The sequence below is a fragment of the Paramisgurnus dabryanus genome, chromosome 11 (genome assembly GCF_030506205.2).
Source record: "Paramisgurnus dabryanus chromosome 11, PD_genome_1.1, whole genome shotgun sequence".
NCBI lineage: Eukaryota > Metazoa > Chordata > Actinopteri > Cypriniformes > Cobitidae > Paramisgurnus > Paramisgurnus dabryanus.
In genome coordinates this window covers 11,574,368-11,586,848 of record NC_133347.1, presented here as the reverse complement: position 1 = coordinate 11,586,848, position 12,481 = coordinate 11,574,368, and the positions used below count along the sequence as shown (strand labels likewise).

Genomic DNA, 12,481 nt, shown 5'->3' with positions numbered 1-12,481 from the left:
TAGTTTTTTATGATGCTCAATAAAGTGCAAGAATTAATGAAGAATAATATATCGGCAAAATAATAATAATAATAAAAAAACGACATAGCAAAAATAATTCCTAAACCTTCGCAATTTTTAACCAAATAAACAATTTTGTTTATAAACTCCTGCTCTTGGTCGCTGACTGAGTTCTAAAGCGAAAAGAAGTTAAACGAAAACATAGTTAAAATTCACAAACATTTATTGTTTTGTCATTACAACAAAAATGACCTATAGACATTGTTTTGTCTCTTTACATAGAACAACATTCTTTTCACAGATTATTTTAATGGAATAATGAAATATGTATTGACGTATGCACAAGAGTCAGACAGAAAGAGAGGTAATGCGATTTACACCAAAAACCACATAATCATCTATCAACAGAAATAAAATAGGAATAAAATCACCAGAACACGTCTGTTGAGAGAATGAGGGCAAGTGGGACGTTAACCTGTGTAATCTATATACAGCCCCCATTGTCTCTGGAAATGTGCTTTCAAAACAAGTAAATCCTGAGTTTCAGTCTCGGTATTGACAGTGCTTTTCACAAACTCACAAAATATACAAAATAATAAAATAATTAAACAATCTTCATTTAAGTTCATCCAACGAGAAAATTTTATGTCAATGAGTACAAACTATTTTACTTAGCCTATTGGACAGCGGTAAAGGTCCACTGGCCGTCCAAAGGGTAGGCTCTTAACCTCATATTTAGCTTACTATTTACATGGTCCTAATTCTCTCTTTTCAGCGTGTATTTCACGTCATATATTACATATATACAGTCCATAAATATAATCAATTACTATTTTATTTAACAATTCGGGAACATAAAACGGGACGCATTTCAATCTTGCAAAAGTGTAAATCCTACCTTAGCAAATGAAGACACAACCATATTAAATTGGACTGCTGCACATTCAATTTGCTGCCAGTTTACAAATGGCAATTGTTAAGGCTTGACGTTTTGCTCGAGAATGTCTGTGTGCCAGGCTGCAGCATCGTTTCTTGCGCCAGGTTCAAATGATTCGTGGCCGAAGCAAGTGAAGGAGTTAGCATGGCCAAGATCTGAGCCTGTCCACTCGGTTGCGCATTATAAGGAGAGGCCGGTGAGCTAGCTGCACCAATTATATTGTCTATAGAGAAAGAAGGCCGACTTGACGCATTAGTGTCCGTTTTGAGTGGCGCAAGACTGGGAAGAGTCGGGCTGAGTTGGGGATAGAATGGCTTTCTGAGCTCGGTACCTAAAAATGAAGGCAATGAGTGTGGGGTCGAAAATATTGAAGAAGGGGTTGGGAGCGCACAAGGTGCGTTTTGGAAAGGGAACGCGCCACCCGCGTGGTGTGGATGATAGGGGTGATGCGCGTGGAAATTTTGCAGCTGCAGGCCGTAGTTGTAACCGTAAGGTCCATAGCCAAAGCCAGGTAGAAATCCCCCAACGTCCCTAAGTATCTCATTGGTCTGATGTCTTTTGAAGCGCTTCCTTCTGCGCAGAAAACTCCCATTGTCAAACATGTCGGCAGACTCTGGGTCGAGCGTCCAGTAATTGCCTTTGCCAGGGTTACCGGGTTCACGGGGTATTTTGACAAAGCAGTCATTAAGAGACAGGTTGTGACGGATAGAGTTTTGCCACGCAGGAAATTTCTCCCGGTAATACGGGAACCTGTTGCTGATGAACTCGCAGATCTCGCTTAAAGTCAATCTTTTCTTTGGGCTCTGAAGGATAGCCATCGTAATTAAGGCTATGTAGGAATAAGGAGGTTTCACCAATGCGTTTTTCCCTGGCTTATCTCCAGGCAAAGCCCCGGTCCCGTTTTCATCCCGTGGACCTACCCGGTCACCCGGACAGTCCAGGCTACTTTGCCCCGGAGAGATTGCGCCCTCTCCCGCATTTTGGGATAGATTATCATCGGAGTCATTGTCCAATTGAAAATTGTGATGATGGTGAAGATATTTACCCTCTTTTACAATTTCCCCACCAACAACATCGATGTCCAGGTCGTCGGACAGTGCAGAACTGTCCGACATGTCCGTCCCCAGAGTCATCTTTGGAGAGTCTTTTTGTCTTCCTCTCTCGCGTTCCGTGTCCAGTCTCGTGAAGCACCCACCACAAGCAATTTGTCCTCTCAGTCACTTGTGTGCTCTGGACCGACAAAATCCCCGTCCTCAAAATGTAAAAATAAGCTGTTCTTTATGTCCCGGAGCAGCATAAAAATACTATCAACTGCAAACCCTCGAAAGAATAACAGCAGACTTACATAACAGAATAACTGTCCGGACCTCAATGCTCAATAAATCCGAGCTGTACAATCAGTTAAGACCTCGAAGCAGTAGTTGGTCCATGTGCAATATAAACATTGAATATTTATAAAGTACTACAACTATGCATTCACTAACAGGTTTGTTTTCATTTTTCGAAAGTGCGTTATCGAGTACAGCTGTAGCACCGTGCATGAGTGTGTCTCCAAGTATTCCCCCTCGCGGCTCTCAAAAACTATTTATCCAGACACCATAATCACGTGACCAACATGTCAGTAACCAGGAACTAGAGGAAGTTTAGCGCAGAAAACAGCAGCACGAGAGAAGACGACAAGTGCGTGTTATCTGTTCTCCCTTCACTTGTGCGCTAACTATGTAATTAATCATATTCAACTAACATTCGCGTAGATTAGAAACAAAACGAAATGATTAATCTAGGACACTTTAAATTATGCATTTCATCTAATTAAAATAAAAAAATCACGACAAATGACATTGCAATGCCTTATTAAATTGAGATATTATTATGCTGGATTCTTGTTTTTAAATATTGCTTTATATATTTATTTAGTTTGGAATGTTTGACATTAATACTTTCTGGAGTTATTAATATAACTATTAACCAATATTACAATAAACAAACAATGTATATTTTCCCATTAAATCCCGAGTTGCATGATTATTTTTAGGCTAATCGAAATCTCCATCCAAAATAAATCAACTAAAGAAAAAAGTATTTAACTAATAACAATTTTGATAATTAAATTTAAAAGCTATCAGCCTTAAAGAGAAACATTTTATGACAAAGCAACATGGTAATTCACAAAATTTTCAAACGTAGTAAACGTGAAAAATGTGTGTATAACTCAATATTTATTCTCAGTTTAGCAAAGACAAACCACAATAAGGTTCATTTAAAATATTTAGATATTTCACGATATTTAAAAATTACGTTGAATTGATTAGCATTTACTTCTTAATCGAAAACTTGTTTTTATGTGTTTGACTGTTTAAATATAACTGACAATCGTAAACTAAATTAATATTACAATTATTCTGCACATAAAATAACTTAGTATGCAAATGATTATCGTTTAGGCAAAATATACTCTCAAATGGGACAAACAAAATTTGGTCTGTCCAAATCCGACCTCATCCATTTGAGTTCGAATTGTGCGAAGGTTTTTCTTTTATTGCTGCTTCTTTTATCTCATCTAAACTTCTCGCAGGTTTTATGTTTTCTCTGTCAGTTTTAAACATCTCTGTTTACCTTTTACGCATAACTAATAATAACTTCTACTACTGTTTGTGAACGGCAAACGTACAACCTGTCCAATTCGAGGGGGGTGACAAGCTGTGCCACAAAACGTGTTTTTAATTCTTCTTCGTTATATATATATTATTCACAAACAAATACACATGCACATTGAATGCTTAGTGTGTCTCAGGCAGTTTATAATCATATATATAATATTTAATAATTAAATGTACCATTAAAATGCGTTCTGCATGATCTGTGTCCATATATTCATCCTCTCTTTTATCTCGTTTGTCGTACAATAGTCTATTTTATTAGGTTAAACACAGATTTGTGTGTCTGCTCTTCAGATCTGTTTACTAAAATTTACAACTGTGAAAATAAATTCAACGCGTTTAAATAACACATAGACTACTTTATAAAATCATACTAAGGTGTCATTTTAAGCAACTTATATTCCAAAAACAGGCGTTTTTGTTTGTATTTACAGCTTTTCAACAACTGGTCGTTGTTGGCTTTAGCAAACATCGTCGTAGAAATAAAAACGTCCAATACAAATGTTTGAGATCTGTTTGGTCGCGGGGATGGAGCAATACTGTGACAAAAGCTTGTATTCAGAGGTCAAGTTTGCACTAGCTTTTATTTCACCAATTACATTTGATTTCTAATCCCTATGATTTAAAAGAGGATTTACTTTAATTTGGCTATTGGTTTAAAGGCGTTTATAGTCCTATTTTGTTAATTAGCCTTTTTGTCTTGCATGCAGTCTTTATATAAGAATAAATATGTTATAATGCATTTTATAAATAAAATAAATATGTATAAAAATAAGTAGACTACTGAATTTTTGTATTTGTCTTGTCGTTTAAGGAGACTAATAAAATGTTTTGAAAGGTCAGCAAAAATGTCAAGTGCAAATCATAGGCGACACGTTTTGGCCTAAACTGACAAAGCAGCTTCCGCTTCCTTTCCCCCCGCTTTTAAGTGGATTCACCAGACCAGTCGATGTGTTGAGAGTTGGCATGGGTGAAATGAGTCTAATACTGTAAAACCATAGAAAATTTGATGTTGCATTGCTGCCTCCTAGCGGTTGTCTGGTGCACTATACGTTTAAAAAAGAATTGAGTTTGAACTTGGCAAATAAAAACGTTTGAGAATGATATTAGATATTATCACAGATATTAATTTTCACAAAGTCTGCTGCTGTAGTGTTTTTAGGTCTTTTGTCAAAAAAAAGAAAATGGTATAGCCTACTGAAACAATTACAAGCAGTGCATAAGTGTGTAAGGCTTTAATTGCAATCCAATTAAAGGAAAAGTTCACTTTAAAATGAAAATTATTTCATCATTTACTCATCCTCATGTTGTTCTAAACCTGTATGAATTTCTTTTTTCTGATGAACACAAAATATAAGAAGATATTTTGAGAAATAATGGTTAACACACAGCAGTAAGTGACCATTGACTTCACTAAACTGTTCTGGTTGGGAGAAGCTACTCTCTGAAGATGTTTTTATACCATTCTTTATTCATGGCTGATACTTAAACTTTTTGTTTTAAGTGTTGATTTAATTTTATTTTACTTGTTTAAATGTTTTATCATTGTTTAAAATGTTAACATACATAAAAAAGCCAAGAATTGAGACTATTAGTATAGGAAATGCTTTGGCAGACAACTCACAAACTCTGTGAACTATGTTGGAGACCAGACCAAGGGAATATAATCTCTAAAAATGCTGGTTTGTTTCAGCACTCTAAAAAACAAACGGTGCTATATAGCACCAAAACAGTTGCTTTGGATCGTAACGATAGAAGAACCATTTTTAGTGCCATATAGCACCGGTGAAGAACCAGTGAAGCACCAGTGAAGCACCTGTGTAGAACCATATAGTGCTATGTAGAACCATATGTGGTGCTATATGGCCCCTATATGGTTCTACACTGGTGCTTCACTGGTGCTTCACTGGTGCTTCACTGGTTCTTCACCGGTGCTATATGGCACTAAAATGGTTCTTCTATCGTTACGATCCAAAGCAATTGTTTTGGTGCTATATAGCACCGTTTGTTTTTTTAGAGTGTGGTTGGAAATAAATATGGGACCCGTTACGGTTGGATTTAAATAATCTATGCTGGTTTGTATGTTTAATTTATTTATGTATGTATCTGTAGATTATAATGTTATTGCATTCATTATTATGATATGTAACCCAGTCTATATAAACCCAGCTAAAGTAATTTTTTGTGATTTACTGTTTTCTACATAAAATCAGATGTATTAAGAACATGTAAAGAACATTCATATCTTTAATACTGAATAAGTAAGACCATGTCAACAATTGAAATCAATAAGTGAAATTAAACTTTAATGCTCATATCTCATTTTTAGATTATGATTCTTTATCTGGATTTCATAGACAGGATCATATATAAATTATTTTAAAATGTTCTACTCTCACATAAACAGAAGCACTATGATGCATGCATAAATGCGTCAGCCATGGACCACCTGTAAAACTATTTTATGCATCTTATAGATATGTCATTTTACACAAAAATATGAGAATATAAAAATGTTTGTTAAAGGATTTCATGAGATTTTAATGACCGCTTGCCACATCTTCTGTTATCACATGATAACTACTGTACATTTACCTTATATGCGCATTAGTTGACTTTGGGCACTATGAGTTGAGTATAAACGTTCCTGAATCCTTACCTAGGCCATATCAGGCTCCTGTTTTATGTCTGGAGAGACTCGAACTATGGGTTTAAAGCTTTGGTTATAAGCAGCTTTAAGCTTGAAAGCTTCGTAATTAAATTCTACTTAATAAGTTTAGGAACCAGACGACAGGCAGTAGCTTCACTACAAGCGCGTCATTTGAATCGACACAGGACGTCGTTTGTTCCGTATTTTCGAGTTGTGCAGCCTTCATTCATACAAAACATTACCACTAACATTCTGTGAAGACTCGTGCTCTACCTCTGACTGGGTTATGTCACCAAGCCAATAATATAAAAACATGTAATAAATATTACAATTGAAACTATTAATAGAATGTGCTTTGGCGGGCACCTCACAGACTCTGTGCAGGCTACCTGCTACCTGCGGGCCCGTTGGAGGCCCTTGTGTTAAGATATGTCAGGGCCAGGTGTTTTTGAATAAAGGCAGCTCAAACATGCATTTTATTCTGGGAGTAGGATAAGTCCAGCAAACAGCCCCAAAATGTGAAGTATCTAGGCCTACATTATGCTTGTATTGCCTATAATTACCAAAATGCTAAATTGAAACTGAATAAATAATTACATAATAAAACTGGTTAAAAATAAAAAGTAGCTTGGATGTAGCAAGCTACTATTGATGTAGCTTAGCTTGCTACATTTCCCAGGGGGGTAGCTTCAGTGTAGTGAAGCTTCATTTAATGTGAAGTAACTGGTAGCTTAGCTCACTACATTTTCCAAGCTTGCCCAGCACTGCCAGACGATGATCCATTGTAAATTAAGGTAAATTAGCACGCTTGCAACTGATTAGAAAAATCCGACCACGGTCTTGACTTGGTAGTGCCTGACATCTAGTGGATTTTATGTGAAATACACCAAATCCATTGACTTTAAATTCAATAATCCTAACCAGTTGATGTCGCCCCCTGACCAGCGAAATGAGTCGATACAAATTGTGATGGATGAAAATCGATCAGAGTTACATGCAGAAAAATAAATAAAATGTAATAATATTTAAAAAGCATTCGATTGGAGTAACATTTATCTCACTAAACTGAAAACACTGGTTGCAATCAATTTAAGCTAGCCTACATTTAAACAACAAAAAAAACTTTGGATTAAATGAATAGCTTAAATAAATTGATTGCAACCACTTACCTTAAAAAAGGGTCAATTTTATGAAGCATTTTTTTTTCAGTGTACGTTATGCCGAGATTCTGTTTTTCTGGTGCATATTTGTTAACCTGTCTGTGAAAACCAGGCTAAAAGTCTCGTGATTTAATTATATAATTAAGAACATTAAAGTTGGATTTTAATAATTGATTTCATATTGACTCTATTCTTTGACATGGCCTTCCTCAATCAATATTAAACATATCAAGGTTAAATTTTCTCAGAATGTTCTTTACCAAATTGGGGATAACTTCATGCAGAAAAAAGTAAATTACTTTAGGTTTTCACACTTTTGTGTGTGTGTGGGGGGGGTATATTCCAGGAAATATTAATTAACCCTTTAATACTAAATCAAAACGAAATATTTGAATAGCGTAGTTGTTAACTTTAAAAAGACCTTTAAAAGTACACTCTAAAAAACAAACGGTGCTATATAGCACCAAAACAGTTGCTTTGGATCGTAACGATAGAAGAACCATTTTTAGTGCCATATAGCACCGGTGAAGAACCAGTGAAGCACCAGTGAAGCACCTGTGTAGAACCATATAGTGCTATGTAGAACCATATGTGGTGCTATATGGCCCCTATATGGTTCTACACTGGTGCTTCACTGGTGCTTCACTGGTGCTTCACTGGTTCTTCACCGGTGCTATATGGCACTAAAATGGTTCTTCTATCGTTACGATCCAAAGCAACTGTTTTGGTGCTATATAGCACCGTTTGTTTTTTTTAGAGTGTAATGGAGAAGTCCAAGTATCAAGCCCATAAAAGTTCGTGAAAATAAGTAATCATTACATGGATACAAAATAATACATTAGTTATAATACATGCTGTTACAATCAAACCTCTAAGACATTGTTTTTAAAAAATTAGCCAAGTTTAATTATTTAGACAGAAGGACTGATATTATGATATATGATAATTATTGTTAGTGTTTCACATTTAGTTTTTTCTACATCTAAACCATTGAAAACTAAGTGTATCATTTTCAAGTTATTTTTAAAAAGATACAACAATAATAATAACACGGAAAACATTTATTTGGTTAAATTTACCTCGAACAATATCGTTCCTTAAACGGTCCTTAAAGGTTGTAACATAACATTAATGTAATTTATATTTAGCTAACAAACAGGACTACATAAACATTCAACTTAGTGTTATCTTTTCTACATTCAGTCAACTTCTGCAAACTAACATTTTGTCAAGATTATGACACTCATTTACGGAGCCTGAGCGAAAGCAGTGTGGTGTAAACTTAAACAATATATAAAGTTTGTTAGTCAGGACAGTCTAAAGTTGGAATTTGCTGTCAGCGCATGCGTTTTGGTCTTTACATGTATCGTTCAAGTCCAGGAGCAAAATTTGCTTGTCTCATATATGAATTATTGTAGGAGTTCATTGATCCGGAGAGACCCAATAAAGGTTCTGTGTGCTCGGCGCACGACCCAGAGCGCACAGCCGGCAGCGCAATTCTGTTCCCTGTACAAAACACCTGTGAACCACCCGGAGAGAAGCTGGATTGCGTGACCCCGGACAGGTGGGTAGGTGATGCTGATGATGGGTACGCGTAGCTGGTCGTCATATTCGAGGCAAGCGATCCAGTGTTCCTGCTTAGCATGTTGGTTGTGGGATTTATCGGTTGTGTCTGAAAGCATGTGGGGTCAGAGGTAGATACGGAACAGCTGGAGGACATGGTACCCATGTCTCCCGCACTGAGGCCGAGAGTCTGCATATTGAGGTCTCCCGGTGCGCTTTGCATGACTGTCTGCTGACTGATAATATTATCGATGCTGAACATCCTATTCTGACCTTGCGCCGACGTCTGATAATGGTGCAGCATTGCTGGGTGCGAAGATCCTGTCAATTGAGATCCGTAGCTTGGCGTCATACTGGGGTACAGTGTGTTGGGGTACGTCTGTCTACCCATAGGTGTGGATGTAAAGGCGCTGGAGCTTTGCATGTACCCAGGGTACGTGCTCACATCGGTCCGCTTGAACCTTTTCCTTCTCCGTAAAAAACTCCCGTTATCAAACATGTCCTCGGCGGCGGGGTCGAGCGTCCAGTAGTTTCCTTTACCGGGCCTACCGGGCTCTCGAGGAATCTTTACAAAGCAGTCGTTGAGGGTGAGATTGTGCCGTATAGAGTTTTGCCACTTTTTAGAGTTCTCGCGGTAAAACGGAAAACGCTCCATGATAAACTTATAGATGCCACCCAGGGTGAGTTTTCTTTCGGGTGAATTGGCGATGGCCATTGCTATTAGGGCGATGTAACTGTAAGGTGGTTTTCCTCGCTGCACCGGCCTTTTTCGTCGCCTGGTCCCGGTGGAGGGCAGATGTTCCTCGGTTTGACCCACCGAAACCTCATCCTCTCTTTCTGCGCTTGGCTCAGATTTGACTAAAACACCATCCTTTGGTCGAGTTTGGTGGTGGAGGGGTGTAGGAGGAATTGCGGAGTCCAGGTTCATGTTTGGAGACATCTCCAACGGACCTGTCGCCTCAGCTGGCGAGGGATGCGACTCTGCCGTCATGTTGCACATGCCCGTAAAATATGAAAAATTTGCAAGATTCATAAAAGTTGTCTTTCATCAGTTGTGGGTTTAAAAAAATATTACTCGATGAGGCCACTAACAGACTGTAAAAATACTAACAATAACCAAAGTTGTGTGCTCTCAGCTGAAGATTAGGGAGGTGTTTGTCTACCCAGGTGAGTGAATCGGGGGAGTTTTATAGACCTGAGCTGTGACGACACGAGCTGTTCTCATTGGGCGTTAGAAAAAGTTCATGACAAAGAATATAAGGTCAAATGATCGGCATTACATTCATTTTTGGATATTATATAGATTATAATTCATATATTATTAAATCCATAATAAAAACAAAGTATTTATCTATGTATCTATATCACGTTTAAATCAAACGTGTAATCCATAGAAAAATTAATAGATACACAGTTCATGTTTTTCTTTTATATGCCAGCATGCATGACTTCAGTCATACCTTTTCTTAAAGCTTACCCACAAAGGAAGTGTGGAATATACATCATGAGATTTTAGATAAGGCCAAAGTGGCGGACATAATAGCTTCCACTAACCTGGGGGTCTAAAGAGTGACAGGATTAGAAACTGAAGGTTGGGGAGGTGGATTAAATACTCTTCACCACCTAAACAATGTAACGGCTCTCTTACAGGGGAGTCATTAGAAAATTGCTATATCATTAGGAAAAATGATCTGAAACATTGCAGTAGTGAATTGTTGAAAGAAGGAAATCCTCATACAAGAATAGGTTGACAAAAGAATAACTTTGATCTATTTCAGTTTGTCCAGGGTTCAATGTGTATCTAGGACAGAAACAACACACAAGAAAAGACTTTCCAAACTAACTCTCAATCTGCCAATTGAAAAATAAAACAAGCCTCTAAAAACAGCAATCGAGCTATGAAAGCTTTAAAGGATGTTAAGAAAATATAGCTGCTTTATTTATATTCTACCGAATCAGAAAAGATAAAAAAAATAATAATAAATAAACCAAAGAAATAATTGTCTTTTTGACAGTAATTTAACTGATCATGACATATGAAAAAGCAGTTGTATTTTCAGAGATCAACTTCTGTAATGACTTTTAGGAAATTATAAATAAATTATTATTTTAACATCTCTCACATTTATTATGCATTTGCCAAAAGCTCTGCCCAAAACGTATGCTTACATAAAGCTTTATAAATGTAACCAACACAGATTTTTAAACTGGCAAAAAGTTTATGATTGACTAGCGGCGAGCAATAGAGTGATGATGAACGAGATTGAGACAGTACTGGACAGACATTATGTTTTCAAAGCGAGACCTAATCCAGCAGGGCTCAGTAGCTCTCTGACTGATAAGAAAGAAATGGTAGGATGAATAAGACCAGAGTCATAAAGTATTACAGCGTCCATATCCCTGTCCACACTCCCCACTGCCCCGGCACAAAGCATATGTAGCGGCCTCAGCCCACGCCCCTCCCTACACCCAGACGAACTAAGCCCAGCTAGCCGAACACAGTGGCTGGCTAACAGCTTCAGACAGGCGTGGGATCAGGGATGTATCCAAGCAGGATCTGCCTCTAGTGCTGCCAGGTCAGGCAGACAAACAAGGGCTACAGCCAGGAAATACCCCCCCCCCCCCCCATTCACTAGCCCCAGGGTCAATCCATGTAATATTACTCCACACACAACAGATAGATAGTCTCCTGCTGAAAAGTTTGAAGTATTACATCTGTATAAAGTATTTTAATGTAAGGTTAATGTGTTAAAAACATATGCACACACACTGGCCTTACATTATATTGATGTGTAAGCATTTATCACAACTGCATTAACAATATGTAACATATTAAATGTTTTTTTCTAACCTAAAAAAAAAAGCTATAACAGGAGATAATTTGGCACCAACAGTGGCTCCAAAAAGCATTTTCTTGACTTTTCCTTGGAAAATGTGAATCCATTCTCCAAGGACATTTTTTCTATGTCATTCCAGACCTATATTTCAGGAATGCATTTTAAAAAGAACGCAAAAGTAACATAAAACAGTTCATATGACTTCTGCAGTATTTTACAAGTACTATAAAGCCATGTGATATATAGCTTGCCATCCTTGGAAAATTCATAAAAGTTCATAAGAGAAGTAGTTATTCAGTCTTACGTTTTTATAGATTTACTTCCTATTCATTATAAATGCATTGAAAAAAATTGACAAAACAGTTTCTCAAATTGCATTACAGCGGAAAAAAGTTGTATTAGGTTGGAAAATGATGAGAGTGAATAAATGATGACACTATTTTAACCTAAACTATTCATTTAAAATGTTTTCGACTTGGCTTGATTTTTCATCCTCTAATGTAATAATATATTTAAATTATATATATATTTAAAAGTTTTTTTATGAGTGTAACCTTGTTCACGTTAAAAGAGATTTTTTTGAAATCAAGCTTGATGAGAGCTAGGGAGAGAGATCTAAAGAAGAGGGGTTAGAAGGAGAGAACTGCTGAGTAAACACTTGGAACTCATTCATT

At 37.0% G+C, this 12,481-nt stretch overlaps 2 protein-coding genes across 2 annotated transcripts; both read right to left on the bottom strand.

Annotated features, from left to right (window-relative positions):
* Positions 1-205: 205 nt before the first annotated feature.
* Positions 206-2,683, bottom strand: foxd2 (forkhead box D2). Its single transcript, XM_065246767.2, has one exon. It carries the CDS (start codon positions 2,068-2,070, stop codon positions 961-963), a length of 1,110 nt encoding a protein of 369 aa, XP_065102839.1. The 5' UTR covers positions 2,071-2,683; the 3' UTR covers positions 206-960.
* Positions 2,684-8,515: 5,832 nt separating this feature from the next.
* On the bottom strand, positions 8,516-10,263 carry foxe3 (forkhead box E3). Its single transcript, XM_065247902.2, has one exon. The coding sequence runs from the start codon at positions 10,001-10,003 to the stop codon at positions 8,765-8,767; it is 1,239 nt and encodes a 412-aa protein (XP_065103974.1). The 5' UTR covers positions 10,004-10,263; the 3' UTR covers positions 8,516-8,764.
* Positions 10,264-12,481: the final 2,218 nt, after the last annotated feature.

Bases quoted from the DNA above. Each gene is read 5' to 3' on its own strand.
- foxd2 (XM_065246767.2), bottom strand. From the start codon at position 2,070: ATGACTCTGGGGACGGACATGTCGGACAGTTCTGCACTGTCCGACGAC.
- foxe3 (XM_065247902.2), bottom strand. From the start codon at position 10,003: ATGAATCTTGCAAATTTTTCATATTTTACGGGCATGTGCAACATGACG.